General features: G+C 42.1%; 1 protein-coding gene across 1 annotated transcript in view; it reads left to right on the forward strand.

The window, feature by feature from the left end:
- odad2 (outer dynein arm docking complex subunit 2) overlaps window positions 1-22,729 on the forward strand; it is a 34,204-nt gene that overhangs the window by 4,365 nt on the left and 7,110 nt on the right. Inside the window, 14 exon segments of the mRNA XM_038268980.1 lie at window positions 5,286-5,432; window positions 6,090-6,206; window positions 8,076-8,284; window positions 12,450-12,501; window positions 12,558-12,704; window positions 17,435-17,493; window positions 17,495-17,570; window positions 17,918-18,055; window positions 18,057-18,122; window positions 20,096-20,125; window positions 20,127-20,330; window positions 20,555-20,659; window positions 20,845-20,868; window positions 20,870-20,992. Of these exon segments, the coding sequence (XP_038124908.1) occupies window positions 5,286-5,432; window positions 6,090-6,206; window positions 8,076-8,284; window positions 12,450-12,501; window positions 12,558-12,704; window positions 17,435-17,493; window positions 17,495-17,570; window positions 17,918-18,055; window positions 18,057-18,122; window positions 20,096-20,125; window positions 20,127-20,330; window positions 20,555-20,659; window positions 20,845-20,868; window positions 20,870-20,992 (1,497 nt within the window).

Consider the following 22,729-nt stretch of genomic DNA (forward strand, 5'->3'; position numbering starts at 1 on the left):
TCTTAGCTCAGCTGACAAAATAACAGGAAGGAGGAGAAAAGCAGAAGCATAACTATTAGAAGCATCAATGTTTGGAATTAAAGCGTCCAACTATATGCTTCACTGTGGAACAAGAAAAGAACCCAAACAGAACAGAACATTTAGCTATCACAAAAATCTGCTATTAGGGAAAATTAGGGTTTCTAATTTAGATACAGTAATGATGGAGAGGAAACTAGAAACCAAAGCTCCCCGCATTTTTGTAATGGAGACCTTTTTTCCCATTACTAGATTGTGTTGATAAAATCTAATTATTGACAGTTTTAACTTTCTTTGCTCAGTACTGAAAAAAAGTAAAAAAAAAAATCAGAATTTATTACAATGGTCCTAGTCACCAGTGATTTAAATGATATTAAAGCAAATGAAGAAGAAATACCTGCTCTCCTCTCAGCCAACACCAGCCTGTAGGGAAGCATGGTGGTGGCGGTGATGAACCAAGTAAAAAGGTCTGGATATTGGTGCAGCCACCCTGCTCACAACAGTGAATTAATTCTCTGTGTTGAAAAAAATGAACACCACCAAAGCTAAAAAAAACGATTTTTTTACTGGAGATGAAAACAAAGCAAACTTATTTTTTATTAAGGATCAAAACTGAATAAAAAAAAGCTGTCTCCTGTCAAAATCGACTGTGTGCAGGAAAGTCTCTCTTCTCTTTTCATGCCTTTTACAGCAATGTGTCATTATTTCCCATTATTTCCCATTATATGTGTCATTATTCTTGGTGTCTTAAAGGTGTTACTAAGCAAAGGTCGCTGCATGTCGGAGTTCGTAGAGCTTAGAGGGACTCAGAGGGAGTCACTCTAAGACTTAGAGGGAAATATGAAGAGATGCTGCTGCCACACCACAAGAATATTTACTCTCCCAAATTAAATGATAGAGACAGAGGAGAGAGAAAAAGAAGGTAGGAAAAGTAGAAGAGGTGGGATAGTCAGGGCTTTTATTTTGGTGATCTGAATGTCTTCAAAAAGTAGAAGCAGCGGCTTTTTTCAAAAGCTCAGAAAGCCCCCAGATGTCTTCATCTAGTAAACAGGTCTAGATGGACCAGAGTCATCCTTACAGGAGCTTGTGTTTTTGTAGAGTTTGTTTCCATTGTTTCATATCCGTTTTTCTGTTTTAACATTTATTGACAACCTGCAGACCATGCACATCAGCCAATCAGAGCAGCTGAAAATATTCCACCTTAAGATAATATGTACGGTAATATATGTTTTATGGTGACATGATCTCATTCAACTTCCCTGGAATCATGTAAAATCTTTTATAAAACACCTCAACGATTTCAGGAAAAGGAGCCAAGTGTCTCTGAGCAGAATTGCAACCAAAACCAACAACAAGTGGTTTAACTCATGTGTGCAGACTTTGACGTTTGGTTTCTCCAGAAGCTTTATGGCCATAAATCTCTCATCCTTCTATATTTGACCAGAGTCCGTCCCCTTCATAGAAAGCAGTTGAACCAAGGGCTCAGCCCCTTTAAATACACATGAAACACATTATTCCAAAGCCACAATTGCAGGTCTGTGACTTTGAGAAGCCCAAGCAGTGATATGGAAATATTCACAGAGGTATCAGGGTTTGTTTGCTGAGGCTCATTTAGATCCGACCTGATTCTTTCTCATGTAGCCATCCTTATGTCTCCAGTTGGAAGAGGCATGCATTCATTTTAATTTGGGCTAAACCAACAATGAGAGATTCAGGAAGTTTGATCAGAACCTGATGTTTAAACCCTGACTTTGTTATGGTTTGAGCTGCAACCAGACCATACAATTTGAATACAGCGGCAATAACTTGTGCAATGTATAATGTGCAATTACTATTTGATACCCTGTGCATAGCCTGTTTCTCTATATTTGACACCCAGTGCAATAACTATATATATAAATATAAATATCCATCTATATAAATACCCATGTAAACACCCTGTGCAACAACAATGTATAATGATCCTACTATAAAAGAAGCTGTCATGTGTGAATGCACTGTATATACTGTAGATATCCATGCACCTTTTTCTTCCTTTGGCGCATTCTTCTCCTTTGACTATTTGAGCTGATGTAACAAGTACATTTCTCTAACGTGAAATCAATAAAGGCAATCAATCAATCAAAGAATCAATAGTTCTAGTCATGGTGAAAAAGAAGTCGACCCTCTTCCAGTTCAAATAGCTCTCTTATCGGGTCAGATTTTAAAACAATCTGAGTTGGTCAGTTTGCTGCTCTGAGGCACAGAGGAGTTTAACACGACGTCAGGATGGAAAGAAAACAGCAACGACTGCTGCTGCTGCAGATCAGACTAATAATAGTTAAAGCAGGTTTCACCCCTAAGTTACCAAAGTTTATAAGGTTGGAGCCTTTTTTTTCAATTGTTCTAAAACACAGAGGATTGTGGGAAAGAACAGACCTGTTTTTGGGAGTATTTTACAGCTGTAGGATGTGGACACACATATCTAGCACTAGCAGCTCCTTGCTCCAATGACCAGAGTCACCTTCATACATTCCTGCTTTAACCACACAGCCATGAGCCACAATGAACTGGATTTAACACAGAGTCTGGAAAAACAAGAGAACTCTTTGGAGGAAGAGACTCTGTGACTGAAACAAAGAGAACGGAGGCTGATTCTGGCTCCATCCAAACCAGGAACAGGAACAGTAGTCTGAGTCTGAGCACCTCCTCTTCATCATCACTCTGATTACTCTCAGTCCTTCTGTGTGTTTAATCTGAGCTTTAATGGACTGTTGGACACACTGTGGACAGATGCAAGCTGCAGGATGGTTCTGTGGGTCATCAAGCAGGTTTCCATGAAGTCCAATCAGAACCTGAGCTCATGCAGTGGAGAAAAAGCATGGAGAGCAGCCTGTGTTTATTATGCTGAATTAAGTTTTAGTCACAGAACATCTAAGAGAGAGCAGGAGCTTCTGCGCTCAGATTTGTTTTCCTTTGGAAAAGACCCAGTCTGGGAGATCCATCTATTTAATCTCTGCTTTAACAAACAGCAATTAGGCCAACTAATGAGACCTGGGTTAGATATATTAAGACCCTCGTTTATTCTGCTTTTTTCTCAACATTTTTACCCAGTCTTTAATCCGTCTTCTCTCTTTATTTTTCCTGTGCAAAGCCAGTCACATGCACAGACTTTAAATCAAACCTTAAGTTAACTCTCTGCTGTGTCTGAGCTCTGTTTCCTCCAGCTCTCCACATTAACTCCAGCAGCCCCTTGCATGTTTTCAGAACTTCCTCCAAGGAAAATACCTGCAGAAGGAGGAAATCTCATAAATTCACGTTTCTAACAACAACAGCATCAAGAACAGTTTGTCTTTTTACTGTAGTAGAGCTGAAAGACTAATTCACATTCTGACCTGATCTGACTGATACCTAAAAACTGTGGAGACAAAGAGGTTCCACCTGCTTTGACTTTGTCAACAAATAAACCTAAATACATGTGGTTATTTCTGCTGGCAGACAGAGAGCCAAAGGGATCAGAACCAGAAGAAAACTCTTAATTTACTGATCATTAGAAAGAGTTCCCGCCCAGAGAAAAAGTTCTCTGGGCGGGACAACATGAATGGAGAGGAGGGTTGGAAGCAGAAAGGTTGATGAAGACTGAAGATGTCTCCTTCTTTCTGCTGCATATCAGCGAGGCTGGTTTCAGTGTGTAAAATAAAGAGAGTTCAGATAATTTTGCCTGGTTCACTGCCTTAAACACAGAACACCTCAGCTTTGGTTCTCATCCTCCTCAAACTGGAGAAAGTGTTAGAAAATCTGCTTCCTGGATAGAGGACACTGAGATGGAAGATCTGCAGAAGAATTTCTCTTTTCGCTCTGGAGCAAAACCTTCCAGCCTAAATAACTGTGACCTGAGTGAACCTGTGTGTCTAAACAGAGAGCGTGAACACAGACAGAATATGTTCAGTCTTCAGTGTTTATCTGCAGGACAGAGCCAAACCAGGAGTCAGAGAGGAAACAGGCTGTGAAATATGAGCTCAGCTCAGAGATTTTAGGAACACATTTAATGACTTTATTTTCAGGTTTCCTGCCACAGCATTTCAGGCACATATGAAGAAGCTGGTTTCCTACATGTTCCAGGGCAGCTTTGCTCCACATAAAGGCAGGGGTGGGTAGAGTACCCAAAAAAGTTCACTCAAGTAAGAGTAGGACTACTTTATCATATGTATACTCACTAAAACTAACTAAAACAACTAAAAGAAAGTAGTCATCCAAGAAGTTAAAGTAAAAACTACTTGGTCAAAGGTATGTTTAAGTACTAAGTAGTTGTTGGCGTGTAACGTCTGATTTAATTATTTAAATTATGTAAAAATTCTGTTCCACAATCCGACGTCTTGGCAGGGGGAAGCTGTGCAGTACCAACACTATTTATAGTAAGGGTGGTGTGCTGCTGACCTCGACTCGGGGCATCACATGTCGGTGGGCGGAGTTCTTCGAAGACCTCCTTAATCCCATCAACATGTCTCCCATTGAGGAAGCAGAGCATGGGGCCTCTGGGTCAGGTTGTCCGATCTCTGGTACTGAGGTCATTGTGGTGGTTAAAAAGCACCTTGGTGGCAAGGCCCCGGGGGGGATGAGATTCTCCCTGAGTACCTTAAGGCGCTCAATGTTGTTTTGCTGTGGTTAATGCGACTCTGCAACATTTTGTGGACATTAGTGGCAGTTCCCCTGGATTAGCAGACTGAGGTGTTGGTCCCCCTATTTAAAAAACTTAAGCCTCCCTTAAAGGAATAGTACACCCAAAACATGATTAGCCTTCATTTTCTACTCACCCCCATGCTGAACAACACTCTGGAGTACTTTTTTGATATCTCAAATGCATCTGGAGATCTGGGAGGCTTCTTGCTGTCTGCTGACATTCAAATAATGGAGGTCTATGGCGCCCGAGGCAGAAAGGTCCATAAAAGTCCACAAAAACGTGTCAATATTCCTCCATACTGCTCGTCCAATGTATTCCAAGTGTCCTGAGTGGGTAGCATCCAGAATTTACTCGAAACGAAGTCATTTAGAATGTTTTTAGAGCATAAACAGTAGTGTATAGGATTTCCTGAAAGCGCGCGCCTGCGCGTTCACGACGCTACGGAAACCGGCAGACCAAACCAGATGAAAGTGCGCATTCAGCTCGGCAAAGAACTCATGCTCTTCCTCAACACTGAAGTCCTCAGACATTTTTCTTTCGTTGTTACTTTCTTTGCACAGGTAAACAGCACATTTCTTCTTCTACGCTTGCATTATCGGCAGAGCAGACGCTGAATGCGCACTTTCATTTTGAATTTCCAAATGACTGTCGTGCTCCACTTTGGAGACAGACAGAAATGAGTCACCTTGTTGTTGAGCCACGTAACACTGAGACACTATTCATCACCTGCAGCTCTGCTGGAGTCTTTCTGAATGTGATAAGACTAGAAAGAAAATATTTATCTGGAAAATGTTGGAGTTAAAGCTTCAAACAAAGCAAGTGACTCTGATGCTCCTCAAGAAGGAGGGTCTTAGAAACACTGAAGTGGATTCAATGGTTTCCAATCGTTCTCAAGCTGCCTGCAGAGAGTCTGAACTTTTCAACCTTGGCTTCTTTAGCCTACCTGTGAGCTGCATTAGATCTTTATTTTGGACCTGCATCCATGAGGCTTTCACTGGCTGATGAAGATTTCATGGGTTTCCTGGAGCTCTGAGATTCAAATGAGTCAGAAGAGAAACTAATTGCTGCATGTTTTCCGATATAGATGTTTAGTTTAGAATCTCACAGGAAATAAAAGGATTACCAAATGATCTCCATTTCTGCAGTAAAGCTTCTGGCTTTCACTGAGCAGGAAACAAAAGGTGAAGCAAAGAACAGGTTTCTTTGTTGATTCATTTACAGATCAAGACAAGCAGGAATTTTCAGTTCTAATGCTTTTGTTAAACAGGGATAAAAAACCTTTGAGTTGCTGATCTCTGATCAGAGTTGATCAGTAGATCAGTTTAGCTCATTTCCACCTCCAGCTGTTTGATTGGTTGCATCACTACTTTATGAGATGATGATCATGTTTTGTTGCATGTTTTTACCACAGGGCTTCAAACAGGAAAGAGATGCGTGTCACCATGAGAGAAAAAGCGATTTTTATGAAGATTTAGCAACACTTCTTAAGAGCAGATCTCCACATTTTGCAGAGAACGTCAACAAACAGGTAGAATGGAACAGATGAACCACCATAACAATGAAGTTCAATCCAGAACATCACCCACAGTTTCTCATTCCCAGCCCCTGAAACATGCCTGTTTCATCTACTAGTTTCTTTTTCTTGCTGAAGTCATTTGAGAACATATCAAATCACCTCAATAATGGACTCTGTGAGTTTAAAAGATGACAACAAAGTCTGTCTGAATAGAAAGAACTGAGGTGTTCCTCCAGGCTAATACTGAGTGCTGAACACGTGTCCTATATTTAGCTGTTGCTGCTCAGTCCAGCTCCTTCCAGCTGCTGACAGATGTGAAGGTGCTGTCATAAGTAGCTCTGAGTTTAGTAAAGGCTTCAATAAACCAATGATAAGCACCAGACTGCACCAGGACCAAAAACCCATTCAGCCTTTAATATTTAATGAGTGCTGTGTGAAGAGTGATGCATAAAGTCTGAAGCAGGTCAAAATGATGGACAGCTGCAGTAAAACTGGCTGTGAAGGAGTATGTGGGCCACAAATCATCGTCTGGATCTTTTCCCCTCAGATTCCTTCACTGCTTTGATATGTGCAGCTCACACCGTCCTGTTAGTTTATTCTGAATCTCTGCAGAACATTGGAACGCTTTAGTTTGCTGATGGTTCCGGTAAAATGTTGCAGCAGGAATCATCTGAAGGAGATATTTAGGAACAAGAGGTTCTTCTGGACCGGCTCTGCTCAGGTTCTGTTTCAGAACCCAACAACATGCTGCATCATTGCAGCTCGCTGCCCTGATGGTAAAGCAGGAAGCTGAGAGGCAGAAAGCAGCAGCCAGAGACAGCAACAGCTGATCTCCAAGCATGTCTGCTTGTTGTTAAAGTTGAACCAGTGGAGCTGGAGCAGATGATCCCAGACAGGAAGTTAGGACACCTACTGGTGAAATAGCTTGCAGTGATCAGAGCTCTAGCATCACTCTCACCTCCAATGTTTTAAAAGCATCTATAACATCCTAGGGAGTGTTCCCTTCAGCAAACACATGGACTTTCTCCATTTCACATAGAGGAGAATCCCAGAAACTCGGTCAGCCTCATAAAATCTGCCTGTTAGTCTGTGGTTGGCTGAACTGACTGGTATGTTTCCAGTAGCGGGTCACTTTGTGTTGAAGGAAAAACACATATTTGGAACAACGATGGTGAATAAAACCTGCAGACAAACACCTTCATTATTTTCCTGCCTTAACCATGTGGAGCCCTAACAGCCAATCAGAGGCTGAGCTGCTGCTGCAGAAGCACCTGCCTGGGATTAAACTGGGTCCTGCTCCTCATTCATACTGGTGTTACTGGTGTTTTTCTATAGAATGTAAAGTTTGATATTAACAGCTTCAGATCGTCCAGAACCAGAATCCTTCCTGAGGAACAGCATCACAAAGCTGTTCCTCAGTCTGAGCCCAGCTGGGAGGTTTTAGCTGAACTCTGAGGATCATGAAATGTTTGGATGTGGTTCAGCCCATGAAGGAAGAGGATCTCTGCTGTGGAAAGCTTTGGGAACGTGTTCTTTTCTTCCAGTTCCTCAGTAAAGACCTGGTTCTGATGCAGCCCTGCAGATTGTTCTGAAGGGATTTTATGGTTTTCATTTGCCTCTTCTTGGACTGACATGACAACACTTTGTTAGACATTAATATCCTCTGGGTGCAACAATGAAAGCAGACACATCTCTGATGCTGCTGGGAGAATATTCAGAACACCTCTCCACTAGAAGCAGAAACCAAAGCCACCATTTGGGTTTAATAAACAGGATTTGGAGAGTTTTACTGACAGATTTATGTCTTCAAGATTGATTGTTTTTGGGGAAAGACAATCTTTTTCCTCACCCTTCAGCCTCTGTCTCTCTGCTCACCATCAGGTTCTTGTAGAACCAGAAACTCCGTCAGCACAGAGAGTCCATGGTGCGGATCTGGTTGGTGGAGAGGAGCAAGGCTGGCCACAGAAGTCTAAGGAGCACAAGGAAAACAAAGTGCATGAGTGGAAGAGAGTACAGCGAGCTCTGTACCGCAGGAAGAAATATGAGACATGTCAGATTTGGAGGAACCTTGCTGTACTGACTATATGTGGGTAAGTGATCACTGGTCTGAAGAAGTGGCCTTTAAATATGGTCCCACTAGTATGAACAGAGCTAGGCAGTGACTGCTACTGTTACTGCAGATGAGCTTTGGAGCAGAGGGATGTCAAGCTCTCAGCACATCTGCTCAGCTACCTGCCAGCATTCACCTGTTCTGAAGAGATGATTGGATGGTTTCTGAACATCAGAGCAGATATTCCTGATGGCTCAGTGGTCTGAGTTCAGAAAGACTTCTCTGCCTGGAAACCCTGTCTGCCCGATTACCAAAGGAAGCTCTTTAAAACGGATTGATCACATCTGGTCTCTGGCTGATAAATAGATGTCGAAAGAGCTGAGCTGCTGCAGCTGGTGCTTTTGATAAGTGGACACATTGGAGAAGAAACTGGCTACAGTTCAAAGGATCTAAGTAGCTAAAAAATACCCACTGAACCCTTGTCTTGATTTTTAAAGATTGATAAAATTGAATTGATAAAATAACTTTTTTGAAACTAGTAGCAGGCAGAATGATTTGAAGGGTTTGTAGAGCAGCACAGGAAGAGAAGGCCAGAATATCACCACACCCCCCACCCCATCACAGAGGAACGAAGCACCTACCCGCTCCAGCCGGTGAATAATACCTCCTTAACGACCGACCCTTAACAATCATAGACAGGTTTCAGATTTTATACCATTTGCATGTTTCCAAGCAATACAAGGCTTTGTCCATATAAGACTCAAACTCACTGCGGATCCAGACATTTGAATTGAGAAAGCTTCCTGGAGAGGTGGCGAAACGTCTTCAAATCTTGGAAACCAAGTCCAGTGGACATTTTTGGAACTTTTACAGAATGACTATGACCTGGATGACTGAGAATCATCAGCATAGAGATTTTAATGAAATAAAAAAAATTGAGAATGTTTAAAAGACAGAAAACAGCGCTACAACTGCAAAGGAGAGGAAGGTTGCCAGGGAGAAGATAGTTGCTTGAGTTAATGCGTAAGTAAATGGTAAATGGCATGTACTTATATAGCGCCTTTATTCAAGTCAGGAGACTTGACCAAAGCACTTTACACTACATTCATTCACCCATTCACACACACACTCACACACTGATGGTGGCAAGCTACATTGTAGCCACAGCTGCCCTGGGGCTCAATGACAGAAGCGGGGCTGCCGTACACTGGCGCCACCGGGCCCTCTGACCACCATCAGTAGATGGTGCAGGTGAAGTGTCTTGCGCAAGGACACGACACTGAAAGTTGGAGTCGGGGCTTGAACCGTCAACCCTTCAATTTCAGGGCAAACTCCTACATCCAACGCCACCAGTGTTGGGCACGTTACTTTGAAAAAGTAATTAGTTATAGTTACTAGTTACTTCTCCCAAAAAGTAACTGAGTTACTAACTGAGTTACTCCACAATAAAAGTAACTAGTTACTAGTAAAAGTAACTATTGCGTTACTTTTGCATTTCTCGCCCCCGTAAACCTCACCACCCAGCCCCCACCTTCTCGCCGTGTGTTTCCAAAGCCAGCTGAATAGAGCGGAAGACAAAGACAAGAACCTGCAGACAGTTTAGCATTTATTGCAACTCAACGTAAATGACATCAGGGGGGAACGCCATGTGAAGGTTTATAACAGGACATTCAGATCCGGTGAGTATATGAAATTAATAACTGGGGATGTCTAATTCTGAAATCCTGTGTGTTTGGGTTGTTATAGATACTGCAACATCTATCTATCCATCTATCTATCTAGATGTATACTCTGTGTGTGACATAAAATATGGATCTCCATCCCTGCCACAAAGGCCATCAAATAATGTTTAAAATAAAAAAAAACAGTAGGTTGAGAAGGCAGAGTATCCATCCATCCATCCATCCATCCATCCATCCATCCATCCATCCATCCATCCATCCATCCATCCATCCATCCATCCATCCATCCATCCATCCATCCAGATTTCTCCCTTTCTCCATACAGGCTATCATTTCTGGCTGTTGTCAGGTTCATTTGATCGTTCACGCTCTCCATAGTTCTCCTGTGGCGCGAGCACAGGGCGACTGTTGCGCGCCTTTAGCGAGCATGCGCGTTTCCTGTCGCTTGCGCGGTGACTCTTGCCGCCTGCGCTGTGTGGAGATGCAGAGGAAACCGTTATGTGATGGGGAAACGCAGCTCTACGTAACACCGGTATTTCCATGTGGAAAACGCTGTTTTGCTGCTGGAGTCATCCTCACTCTCCATCTCTCTGTGTGTGCTGTACGTTAACACCCACCAGCAGAAACACCCACCTATTCAACTGACAGATGGATTCTCATCCTCCCCTCTCTCATGACAAGGCGCGCACCTCTGGATGACCTAAAATAAATCTTTAATATCTCTTAAACAAAAGTAGCACAAACAATATTTTTTTCTGCACAAATCTGCACTAACGTTGCACTAACCATTCAGTCTATTTGCAGAGTTTTTTGACGTGGGTGGGGTGTCAGCTTCACGCAGCTGCGCACGAGTCCTATCATGAAAAAAGGCTCATTGTGCGACCTGAGTAACGCGCAGTAACGGGGTGCCTGCAATGGTAACTGCGTTATAGTTACAGTCAAAGTAATTAGTTAGATTACTCGTTACTAAAACAAGGTAACGGCGTTAGTAACGCCGTTACTTTCAACGCCGTTAGTCCCATCACTGAACGCCACTGTCGCCTCAGTAAGTATATATGAAGTGGCAGGCCGTTTTTACATTTATTAAAAGTACTTTCCTCTCTGTTGTTCCATTTGTAGATCACTAAAATAAAATTCTTCCTGATAAAAATCCCACTCCTAGCTTGAACTATAATAATATATTTTCTAAATTACAGTTTTGCAGCAGAAACTGAGTTTTAGAATGTTAAAAAACAAAACAAAATTATATGAGTAAGAATTAAGTTTTATATCCAAGAAATTTTAATAAAATTTATTTATTTATTTGACAGGGACAGTGTACATTAAAAAGCATTCCTGCAAATGCACCAGAATTAGCCAAAAGGCTTTTTTCCATCTGTTGTCCCTGGACAGATCTTAAAATTGTCCTCCTAAAAAATATGACTGAATATATATTTGTAATATCTGAAATACATTTCTTTATAGTCATAATAATAATAATAACCAGTAAAAATAGGAATATTCATGGACATGCAGAATGTTTATTCTAGATGTGAAGCATGTTTTTTTGATTGAAATTGTCATTTTGACAAGGTTTATTTTTTCAGGTATCAGAAATGCATATTAATTCAAACTAATACACATCAAAACAATTTGCCATAGACTGTTGTAAACATGACTATATTAGAGTTTTATTTATTGAATGGTCATGAATCACTTTATCAGTTCTGGTGACATCACCTAGCAGCAGGTGAAGATGAAGTCTAAATACATTGTTGTAATAGACAGGACCTATGCATCATATCATGGGGTTTTTCAGATTGATTCTGTCTTCCATTATACAGTAAAAAACATCATAAGTGGCTTAGCTTTTACATCCTAATTGTAAAAACACTTAGGATGTAAAACTAACCTAAATGTTTTTTTTACCATTTATTGGTTTTTGCGACCAATAAATTGTCATTTTTAGCGGTTATCTGTCCCACAGAATGGCTTCACATTGTGCAAGTAGGCTCAGTATGTTGTTATCACTGAAAAATTCCTAATCTTAATCTGAAGTAATTCCTTGCTAATGGTTCTCTGTTGGCACAGTGAAGACACAGTGAAGGGCCCACTCAGTCCCACACCACAGCAGGACACAAAATTCCTAGTGGCTCTTGAAAACTGGGATTCAGTGTTTATTCATCCTGAAAACCACTCAGATGAGCTTCCCATAAACATTCACCACTCAGATGAATGTTTATGGGAGCCGTCTAGCAGTGGAACTGGGACCAGATAAAATTGGTCTACAGGGCCCAGTTCTCCTTATCCAAGCAGTTCTGCAGCTTTGATGAAACATCTACAGCTCTGGCTGCATGTACACCCTCAACAAGAGTCTTTGCTGTCTGTATGATGACGGCTGCAATCCTCTGGTGAAGTTATTAATTATGTGTTTTCTTGCTACTTAGGGCTTGTGGAAGTTCTAATCGGAAACTTCAACATGAACATGGTTGATGAGCATTCTTGTGTGGGATGATGAGGCTGCTTATCCATTTAAACTCCCAGAAAGAAGCAGGATATGCCAGGTCCTGAAATGGATCCTCTGCCTGACTGCTACGTATCTTCTTCTCTACAATCAGAGGTGTGCTGATATCTGCTGTCTGGTGTCTTTAGGAAAACCTCAAGGAGCATTTAAGCCAGAGCTTACCTGAGAGCGAGCACGAGGAGAAGGAAGAGGAGCAGCCAGTACGACGCTCAGAGATCAACACAGGCATGCCCTCTGAAGACTGGCACATCGAGAATCTAGTACAGGACCTAAAGGTAGGAGAACATCTCCAGTTACACTGTTGGTTCTGTCTATGATGGACTTCATCCAGAACTAGTGAGAGTTGTTCTAGCAGAGTGAAAGCAGGCTATAGCTGACAGGAAGCAGTAAATTCAGAGCTCTTCACTTCTCCCTCTGAGGATCATCACTGTTTCCAAAGCTCCTTTACTCTCAGTGCTGTTTCTCAGCTGTTTCTATCAAGGATCAGTCAGAGAGTAAAGAATGTCAGAGGAAACCAGATAGAGGCTTCTCCTATTTAAAGCTCTTGGATGGAGAGCCTTCATGAAGCCTTTGGCTCAGTTCTGGTGGTCCTGACCCAGACCTGTTTGGTTGCACATAGAGCCCAGGTCCCGGGGGAAGTTTATGTCTAACTGCAGTACCTGTAGTCCTGTTTTCCCACACTGCTAACAAATTCAGATAATGCTGGTGTGTGATGGATAGGAGAGGACATCTGATGAATATTTTTGTCAAAACATGAAAGGAGACAAAGGAAGACAGAAGCAGCTCTTACCCAGACTAGCTGGGAATACCTCAGAATACCTGACTGGAGAGAATTCCCTGCTTCCTTTACTAATCCCTGTTAGATATTATCTGGTCTCTGTCGTTGTGCCAGATTCAAGTAGAAAAGGATCTCCACAACCTGTCCCTCGTCTTTCATCAGGAAATATCCCTTCATAGTGTTGGGTTCATAAATGTAGGTTTGCAAAAGAAGAACTGCAATACACAGTAAGGGATTTTTCATACGGCTTCTGCAGAGGGAGAGACAGTTGAACCCCAGACTCAAACACACTGTCTTCCACCGGACCTCCTCCGCAGAGCGTTTTATTAACAGAACATGACACATGGTTACAAACAGAGTATTGTTCTGACAGAACAATTGATCAGTTCATAAAGACAGGATGCTCCATCAGAATGACAAGGCAGGATGGTTTCCTGACTGAATCATGAGACAGGAGTGGAGCATCTCATTTCTACAATGTTTCATATGAACACACATTAATAATCATCATTAAATAAACCTAACACATAACTTCCTAACCATAGTGATCCAGAAGATCTGAATGTTCAGGAATGATTTCCTGTTAGAATTGATGACCTTCTGACCTCCAGAGCTTGTTGCTCAATCAGATCCTGCTCACTGCAACCAGGATATGTTCAGTAGAAAATCCAGCAGCCAACAATCTGTCTGTGGGAATTTTAGTTCAACAAAATGGAAACTACTGGAAGGAAATTCCCAGTCTGATAGGAGGAATTGACTGTTTCCAGAAAGCGAAAGAACAATGTAAAAAGTGACAACAGTGAGATTAGATCAACACTGCTGAGTGAATTTGAAGCTTTGAACACAGGATTTTGGTAACTGCTTTAGGGTTGTGTGTGTTCCTGCATCACAAAGATGCTTGTAGCTCTAACCAATATGTCCCAGCTTTCCATCTCTCTGGAATCCACACAGTGCAGTTATTTACGGCCTTATTCCTACAGTCAATTTATATCATCACCATCAGCGTTGAAGCTCAGCTAGAGTTTAATATCTGTTTGATTTTAGGAGGGGATCGTTTTCCCCTAACACCACAAACTGCTGCTTGTTCTGTAGGAAGTTCAAAACTTTGACTTAGCCACACATGGATGTTCTGTTTTGTGTTTTAATGATGTTGATGGAGGACTATTTGGCCAGGGCTCTAAAGAGTTTGTTTTTCTACCTGGATGACTACAGGTCTGTGCCTCTATGAGGCTGATGTTGATTCTCACAGCGTCCAGAAAGCAGACTGAAGTCAGTTTTTGACTGACTTGAATCCATGCGTTTGTTTTTTATCATGCTCTCTTCATTCGCAACTTTCTAAAGCCTTGTTGTTAAAGTAGAAGCTCCATTTTATCCTCCCTGTTATAAATACATTGACATCAACAGGAAGGATGCAGCAGTACCCCAAGATACTGGAACTCTGTAACTTGAGGCAGCAACTGGGGAAGGGCCACGTCTTTCCAGTCTTGAACTATGTCTTCAGATCTGGAGGCTGATTCTCAACCCTGTCATTTCACACTTGGTCGTGAACCAACTGCAGTACTTCCAGGAGGTCTTAATAGCAGGGAGCCAGCAGAGAGATTAGATACGCTAGTTGCTGAACCAGAATTGTGACCTATAGTTGGAACACACCCTCTGGTCTCCCTTTTTGTGCAGGGGAATCACCACCCCAGTCTACTAGTCTTGGGGTGCCTTCCCCGACCTTTGTGCGGTGTTGAAGAGGTTTGTCAGCCATGACAGCCTGATATTATCTACATTTGGATTTTCTAAAGTACCTCAGTGACTTGATACTGGGTGATGAAGGAATCCAGCCCCAAACACCCAATCTCTCCTTTCACAATAAAAGTTGGGTCAGCCTCATTGAGGAGATCCTCAAAGTATTCCCTCTACTGTCCAGAAATGTCCTCTTTTTGGTTAGCTTTCCTCATTCCCACTGAAAACAATGTTGACAAAGCACTGCTTCCACCTCCTGAGGCATCTGACAGTTGGCAGAATCAATTTGAGACAAACTGACACTCTTTCTCCATGGCCTCTCCAAAGTCCTCAGGAGTCCCAAAAGCCAGACAGCCTGGATAGGACTCCTTCTAAAGCTTGACAGCATCCCACACTGCAGGTGTCTTCCATCAGGTTTGGGAATTGTTGCCACGACAAGCAATGCAAACTTTACCGCCATAGCTACAGGGAGCTGGATTGACAATGGAAGCAGAAAACATTGCCCTCTCTCACTCTATGTCCCCACCCTCCCCCAGAATCTGGGAGAAGCTCTCCTGTTGGTCGGAGTTGAAGACATCCCCGACTGAGGGCTCCACCAGATGTTCCCAGGATACCCTCGCTACTCTCTTAGGCCTGCCGAGCCGGTCTGGCTTCCTCCTCTTCCAGCGTATCCAGCTCACCACCAGGTGGTGATCAGTGGACAGCTCCACCCGTCTCTTCACACGATTGTTGATTGTTTGATTGATTGACTTTATTGATGTCACAATGGAGAAATTAATTTGTCACATCGGCTCAGTAGTCAGAAAGGTGTCAACAGGAAAAAAAAAAAAAACCAAGGTGCTTGGGGGATATATACAGTATATTCAGTGTGTCCATACATAGCTGTTATATATATATATGTTTAAAACAGCTGAAGTATCTTACAGTATTTAATAGGACTATTATTCAGATTTATTGCACAGGGCATTAAATGGGAATTTACATAAATAGGTATTTATAAACATAGTTATTGTGTTGGGTATTAAATATAAAAAACTGGTTATTGCACAGGCCACTAAAGAGTGATTGCACATTAGTTTTTGCCAAGTTATTGACGTATAGTGCCACATTTTAAAGTCTGGTGGCAGCAGGGATGAATGACCTGGACAGCACTCTCCTCTCAGCCACTTCCTCCAATGAGTCCAGAGTCAAGTCCAGAAAAAAAGTGGCCTTTCTCACCAGTTTGTTCAGCCTTTTTCGGTACTGCTCTGCACTGCCAGGGGTCCAGCAGATGACAGCGTAGAGGTGGGCTGGGGCCATCAGAGTCATGGAGGATGTCCAAGGTTGTCGCAGACTTGCAGCCGAAGGTCAAAATATACAACAAAAAAGTTGATCATGGACCTATGGCCTAGCGTGCCCTGTTGCTTAGTTCAGTGAGGCATATTGTTATGCTTGAACAGAGTGTTTATTATATACAATCTGTAACTTGACAGAAAGTCCACTAATAAAAGGTCACTCTGTTTCAGAGCTATTGAAATTCTTCCATCTGAACCTACAAAAAGAAGACTGATCCATCCTATTTAGTTCAAACTCTGTTTGGTTCCTCCTCTTCCCTTTAATATTAAGATCTGCAAAGCTCTGTCAGGGGCCTAAATCCTTCTGTCACCAATCCAACACAGCAGTCAGTTCTGAGCACCACTTCATACAGAAGTTCACTCCTTCTAGCAGCGCGTCCAGGTCACTGCAGAACAGCATCAGATAAAGTCTCAACATGGAATTACAGGCAGCTCTGCTGACATCATTCCTGCTCCACATACTTAGTGCTGTGATTTATTGGCCTGGAGTCACGAGATTAGAAGAGGACCTCCATTCAGCCATGTGGAGATTTCTGCTGTTAGCAACTGAGGCAGAGAAACCTGCAGGAAGAGACGAAGTAACATGTGGAAAATATCTTTATGTGGCTCACAACCAGTTCATAAAAAAAGCTTTTGGTCCTGCTTTGATCCTTCAGACGGGCTCATCCTGTTTTACCTACAGAATTTCATCAGACAAGACGATGAAGCTTTTCTATAAACAGTTTCATAGCAACTAGAAGAGCTTGCAGTGAATCTCTCATTAATCCAGCTGATTTTCCTAAGTGAGAATTTGTATTTTTTTTATTTATCAAGACATATATCACTTGTAAATTAGATTTTTGACCTTAATGAGAAAACCTTTATAATTCATTTTTTTAAAATTTATTTTATTTATTAGCGTTTGCTTTAAAGTACATGCAAAAACATTTGTTCTGCTTTTCTCAAAGCAACTCACTTCAGTGTATAGAAAAAAAATTCATGTTATATTTCTTGAAAAAATTCATGTTAATACAATAAATATTTCAGAATGAGTAAAGTCAGTACCAGCTAGTTTAAAACTTCAAGTCCCAGGGACTGTGAATCTGATAGTCTATCAAATAGAAATTGAATGCAAAATAAGAATTATTGACCATTTCATGCCCCTGATTCTTCATCTTTTCAGGAAGGCGACAAGACAGCCGCAGTGCTGGTTCTCTGCGCCATGATTGATCTGGAACTGGTGCCAAGTGGCGATCCAGGACTTAGGTGGGCTGGAAGTCCTCCTGAACCTTCTGGATACAGACAACATCAGATGCAAAGTAAGAAGCTGTGCTGAAGCTGTACCTGGATGGACTGTAGTCATGAGCAGAACTGGTTCTTTGAGCTAGTCTGGGTTTTAGAGACTGAACCCAGAGTGTTGGTAGGAAACCACTTTTAGAGACACAGGGCAGCTGTTATTCACCAGCAGGACATGTCAGGAGGCTGGTTAAACTGCTTGATTCAGACTTGTTAGCTACTTTTAGTGGAAATACAGCTGAGTGTTTGACTTCCAGATGTTAATGTGTCTCCGCATGTTGCCATAGAATGCACAGTTATCATAAAGCGATGCTTGGATTCTTGCTCCTTCTTCCATGTTGTTGTTTTTGTCCTAAATATTTCTGATCAGATTGAGTCTTTAAAGACAAAGATCAGCCAGAATGTTCAGCTCTGACAGACCATTGTACAGATAAGAGGCCTGCAGAGGATGGTTAACAACCTGGACTCACCCGTGAAGGAGCTTCAGGCCTTAGCTACTGAGACCATAAAAAAACGTGGCCACGTCCCGCAGAGCAAGAAGAATCGTCAGGCAAGATGGAGGAATTGGGAAACCTGTGAGTAAGAGCTCTGGAAGATTGAGGTTTGGTTCTAAAAGGCTGCAGAGGAACTGGAGAACAACGGGGGGGGGAAGTTGAAGCATATTTGTCTGCATTCACATTAATCCACTGGACTTTTAATGGTGTTGTATGGGCTCCCAAAACTTCACAAGGAAGTAACACCACTTAGACCCATTGTTAGCAGCATCAACTCAATAACGTACAACATTGCTAAACAATTTACTAATATTTTAGACCTCTGGTGTGAAACAAACCATATCACATAGAAAACTCCAAAGACTTTGTAAACAAAGTCAAACATTTAAAGATGGCGCCAGGAGAAACTCTGTTTGTCCTTTGATGGTACTTCTCTTTTCAGCATATTTATATAAATGGTAGTGGGAAAAGCCAGGAAACGTCTTCAACAAGACAGTGACCTAAACAACAGGACTAATTTCAATCCAGACCAGATCTGCACCCTACTGGACCTTTGTTTTGCACAACCTATTTCAAATTCAGAGGTATTTTTTACAGACAGAAGCATGGTTGTGCCCTGGGATCTCCCATGTCACCAATTGTAGCAAATCTTTACACTGAAGAAATGGTAAAGAGAGCTTTGGAAACCTACAGAGAAAAACCACCAAGACAGTATGTGGATGACACAGTCATCAAAATCCAGTTAAAAGAAGTGGAAGTTTTCACAAGACACATCAACTCAGTTGACCACAATCCCAAATTCACCAGAGATGATGCTAACAAGAACAAGCTACCTTTTCTGGACAATTTGGTGAGCATGGAAGGAAATGGAAACGTCAACATTTAGGTGTATAGGAAATCCACTAACACAGACCAACATCTTCTGTTTGACTCACACCACCCACTGGAACACAAACTTTCTGTCCGCACAAAGAACAGAAACGCATCAAAGATGCTCTCCAAACCTGTGGATACCCAATCTGGGTGTTTTTCAAATCAGCAAGGGAATCCAAAAGACACATAACAGAACATAACTGTTAAATAAGATTAAATACAAAAACACAGTCATCCAATATGTTGCTGGAGTCTCTTAAAAAACTTAAGAGGATTTTCTTCAAACACAAAATCCTAGTACATTTCAAACCAAAAAAGACCCTTAAACAGAGACTAGTGCATCCTAAATACAAAACCCCCAGACCAAATATGAATGGAGTGGTGTATGGAATTCAATGCAGTGAGGAATTCTCTGATCCTCAGACACATGGCCCAACACAAAAAAGCGACCTCCTCTGGACAAGACTCGGCAGTCTATCTACACCTTATGGACAAAGGACATTCTTTTGAGGACCAGAATGTTCACATTTTGGACAAAGAGAACAGGTGGTTTGAAAGGGGTCTGAAAGAAGCCATTTATGTTAAGAAAAGAAAAAACAACCTTAAAAAGAGAGGGTGGACTCCAGTTTCAGCTTTCAAAATCCTACAATGCAGCAATACAGTTGATTCCTTCCCGCTATCATCACAAACCCCCACCCCCATATAGGGGACCAAAACATCTTGCGTGCTCAACCAGGGCAACAATTTCCCCTGACGACCCCCATTTCAGAGGCATAGACCAGTTTCAGGTATTGCAGGCTGACAAAGAACCCAAACGACTTCCCATTCCTAAGGGGCCGACCTGTTCTTCCGGTTCAATTTGCATGTTTTCTAAGCCAAAGCAAGACTTTGTTTTGGTCTACTCTATAAAGCGTCAAACTTGACGCTAATTCTGACATTTTGAATTGAAAATGCTTCCTGGATGGGAAGCGAAATATCTCCAAACTTGAAAACAAAGTCCAGTGAATTTTTTTTTTTTTTCTACGTTTTTGGAATGACTATGACCTGGATGACTGAGAATCTTCACTAACACACACTGTTAGCTTAGATTGGTCATTGGCATGGAGATTAGTCCATGGAGGTGTTTTGTCCAACTGCTGCTCTGTAATAAGATGTCAGTCTGGGGGCCTCTCTTTGATTAGGTGAAGCTGCTGGACTGCTTCCCTAACTCAAGCCGAGCGGAGAGCAAACATGGAGAAGGATTTGCAGGTGGCCCGCTGTACAGCCTCAGCTCTGTGGAACTGCAGCAAAAGCACCAAGAACAAGGAGGCCATTCGCAACGCTGGAGGGATCCCTCTGCTGGGATGCCTACTTGGGACTCCACAGGAGAACATGCTGGTCCCTGTTGTGGGTACCCTGCAGGAATGGACCTCACAGGTGCGGAGATCCCAGCTAGGGAGTCGTGCCCTTTGCTGTGAAACGTGGGAATTCAATTCTTTAAATGGTTCTTACTGCAAATGGTCACTGGGATTCAGCTCCACATGATGATATTTAACGATTAAAACTTTAAAGAACTTTGTCCAATTGATTTAACGTCATCCGTTAATCTTTATTCAATATCGATGGCATCTGTTATTCTGTAGTTTTCTTCTGTTACACAGAAAACCTACAGGGCTGCCATACAAAGTGAAGGGATGGTGGAGGTTTTGGTGAAGAAGCTCAGGAGTAGCAACGCTGAGCTCCAGATGCTTTGTGCCATCTTCAAGGTGCTTGCTTCTCTGTCTTCTGCTCTGCTCAGAGCTCAGTACTTTATCTGTGTGGAAACAGAAAGCTCATTTATAAAAACAGTTTATTTGGACCAAACTATTTAAGGATACAAACACCTGACCTCTTTGCCTCCTGGTCAGAGCCAGACTGCAGATCTCTCTCAGGCCTCTCATTTGCTTTACAGTGTGCAGAGGACCAACGGACACGGGGACCTGGTCCGCCGCTCCAAAGGCCTGCAGGCGCTGGTTTCACTGCTGGCTAAAGCAGACAACAAGCAGCTCCTGGCTGCTGCCACTGGGACCATTTGGAAGTGTTCAGTCAGCATGGAGAATGTAGCTATGTATGCACGGACCATCAGCTCCACATTTGACTAGTTCTTAACCTACCTGGACTCATGCTGCCACATGGTCCAACACCATATGGTAGACAGACAGAACACATGTTCTCTGCTTGTTCTTGTTGTGTTTCTGTGATAACAGATCAGAAGTACTTGAACAAATCCAGGGGCGTTGCTAGGCACAAAGCTTTACTGGGGCACTGGCCCCCTAGTGCATATGCCCCTCCTTCCATACATAAATACAGACAAGCACACTGCCCCACCCTGATACATTCCTACCAAAATTACCAGTTGAGATATTGATGAGTATAAGAGCATATTTGTTTTAACAAACATGAACATTTTCAACATTGCAGCTATAAAAAATAAGACATCAACAACTTTGACAAATAAAAAGTTTCCTTATACACATTCTGAAGTAATCATTAATTCCTAGGTTACAGAGTTTTAGTTCGGGGGAAATTTTAACTCATCCTGAGCTAAGTTTTCCTTTTATTTTTTGAGCATTAAAGTGTACCTCCTATTTATCATTTTTGCAAAGTGGTCAATCACTTGTGACTCAGCTTAGAAAGTTCTTCCTTTTCAACTGATAAAATAGCAAGATGATGGAGCCTGTCTTATCCCATTGTGCACCTCAGCCAAGTGTGGATCCTTCTCAACACACTGAATGACCTTTCACAACTACAGCTGTAGACTGGGATGGTGAGGGAGATCTGGATGACCTGCGTTAGTGTGGCGAACATGATGTTATCAAGCAAGTTGAAAACACACTGCATATCCTTGATGACAAGGCTTTCTTTTTTAACCAGGAAAAGCTTTCAAACCATTTTGAATTAAATGAACGTTTTTTTACTCCAAATTTGTGCTGGGGATAGTGGGACAACTTCACTTGTATAGGACCATCATGCTTTCCCCCTAAGTCACTAATGTCTCCTTCTTGTTTGTGGACGCTGGTTGCTGCTCCCTCATCACCTTCATGGTCCTGTCTCTCCTGTCCTTCACCTGTCTCTCCTGTCTCTTGCCTGTCAGTCTCGCCTCCTCCTCCCTTTCCTACTCCAGCACCTTCATTCTCATTCTCTACAGGAAACATAAAAAAAAAATGTAAATTTATAATTATGTAAATATCTATCATATTGCTTATAACGTCCCTAATGTAACTGCTTAGCTTAAATCACTAATTCATTACGGGACCTTACCTCCCTCTCTCTCATCTTGTTTTACTGCTTCCCTGTCTCTGCTTCATGTGAGGAATTTCCTGATATCCATCTACAAACCAATGCAGTAATTTTCAGTTAGTAGCCTATAAATCATGTGGTTTCACTGGGAAAATAATAAAATTGACAGGTAAGAAACGTTACCAGAACTAAAAATGCGTCGTGGCCGCACAGTGTCCCATCCAGCTCAGTGAGAGCAGCGCGTTAATTTACCTGCAGTTCATGCAGTGACATGCGCTGACGTGGGGGCGCTAATACATCCTCAATTTGGAGTTACCAACACACTTGCTGCGCATTTGAGTAGAAATATACGTCTCTTTCCGTTGGAATTATCTCAATTGATGCATTAAAAAAATGTAATAATGTTGCAAATATTCATGAGATTTATACTGGGGCACAGCTCATTTATACTGGGGCACGTGCCCCAGTAAATGGGGTCTGGCGACGCCGATGAACAAATCTCTACCTGATCACTGGAGCAGCAATCTCCCAAAGCTCTGAGTCAAATAGCTTTAATA

The sequence above is a fragment of the Cyprinodon tularosa genome, unplaced genomic scaffold, assembly GCF_016077235.1.
Source record: "Cyprinodon tularosa strain WSP-4 unplaced genomic scaffold, ASM1607723v1 ctg713, whole genome shotgun sequence".
NCBI lineage: Eukaryota > Metazoa > Chordata > Actinopteri > Cyprinodontiformes > Cyprinodontidae > Cyprinodon > Cyprinodon tularosa.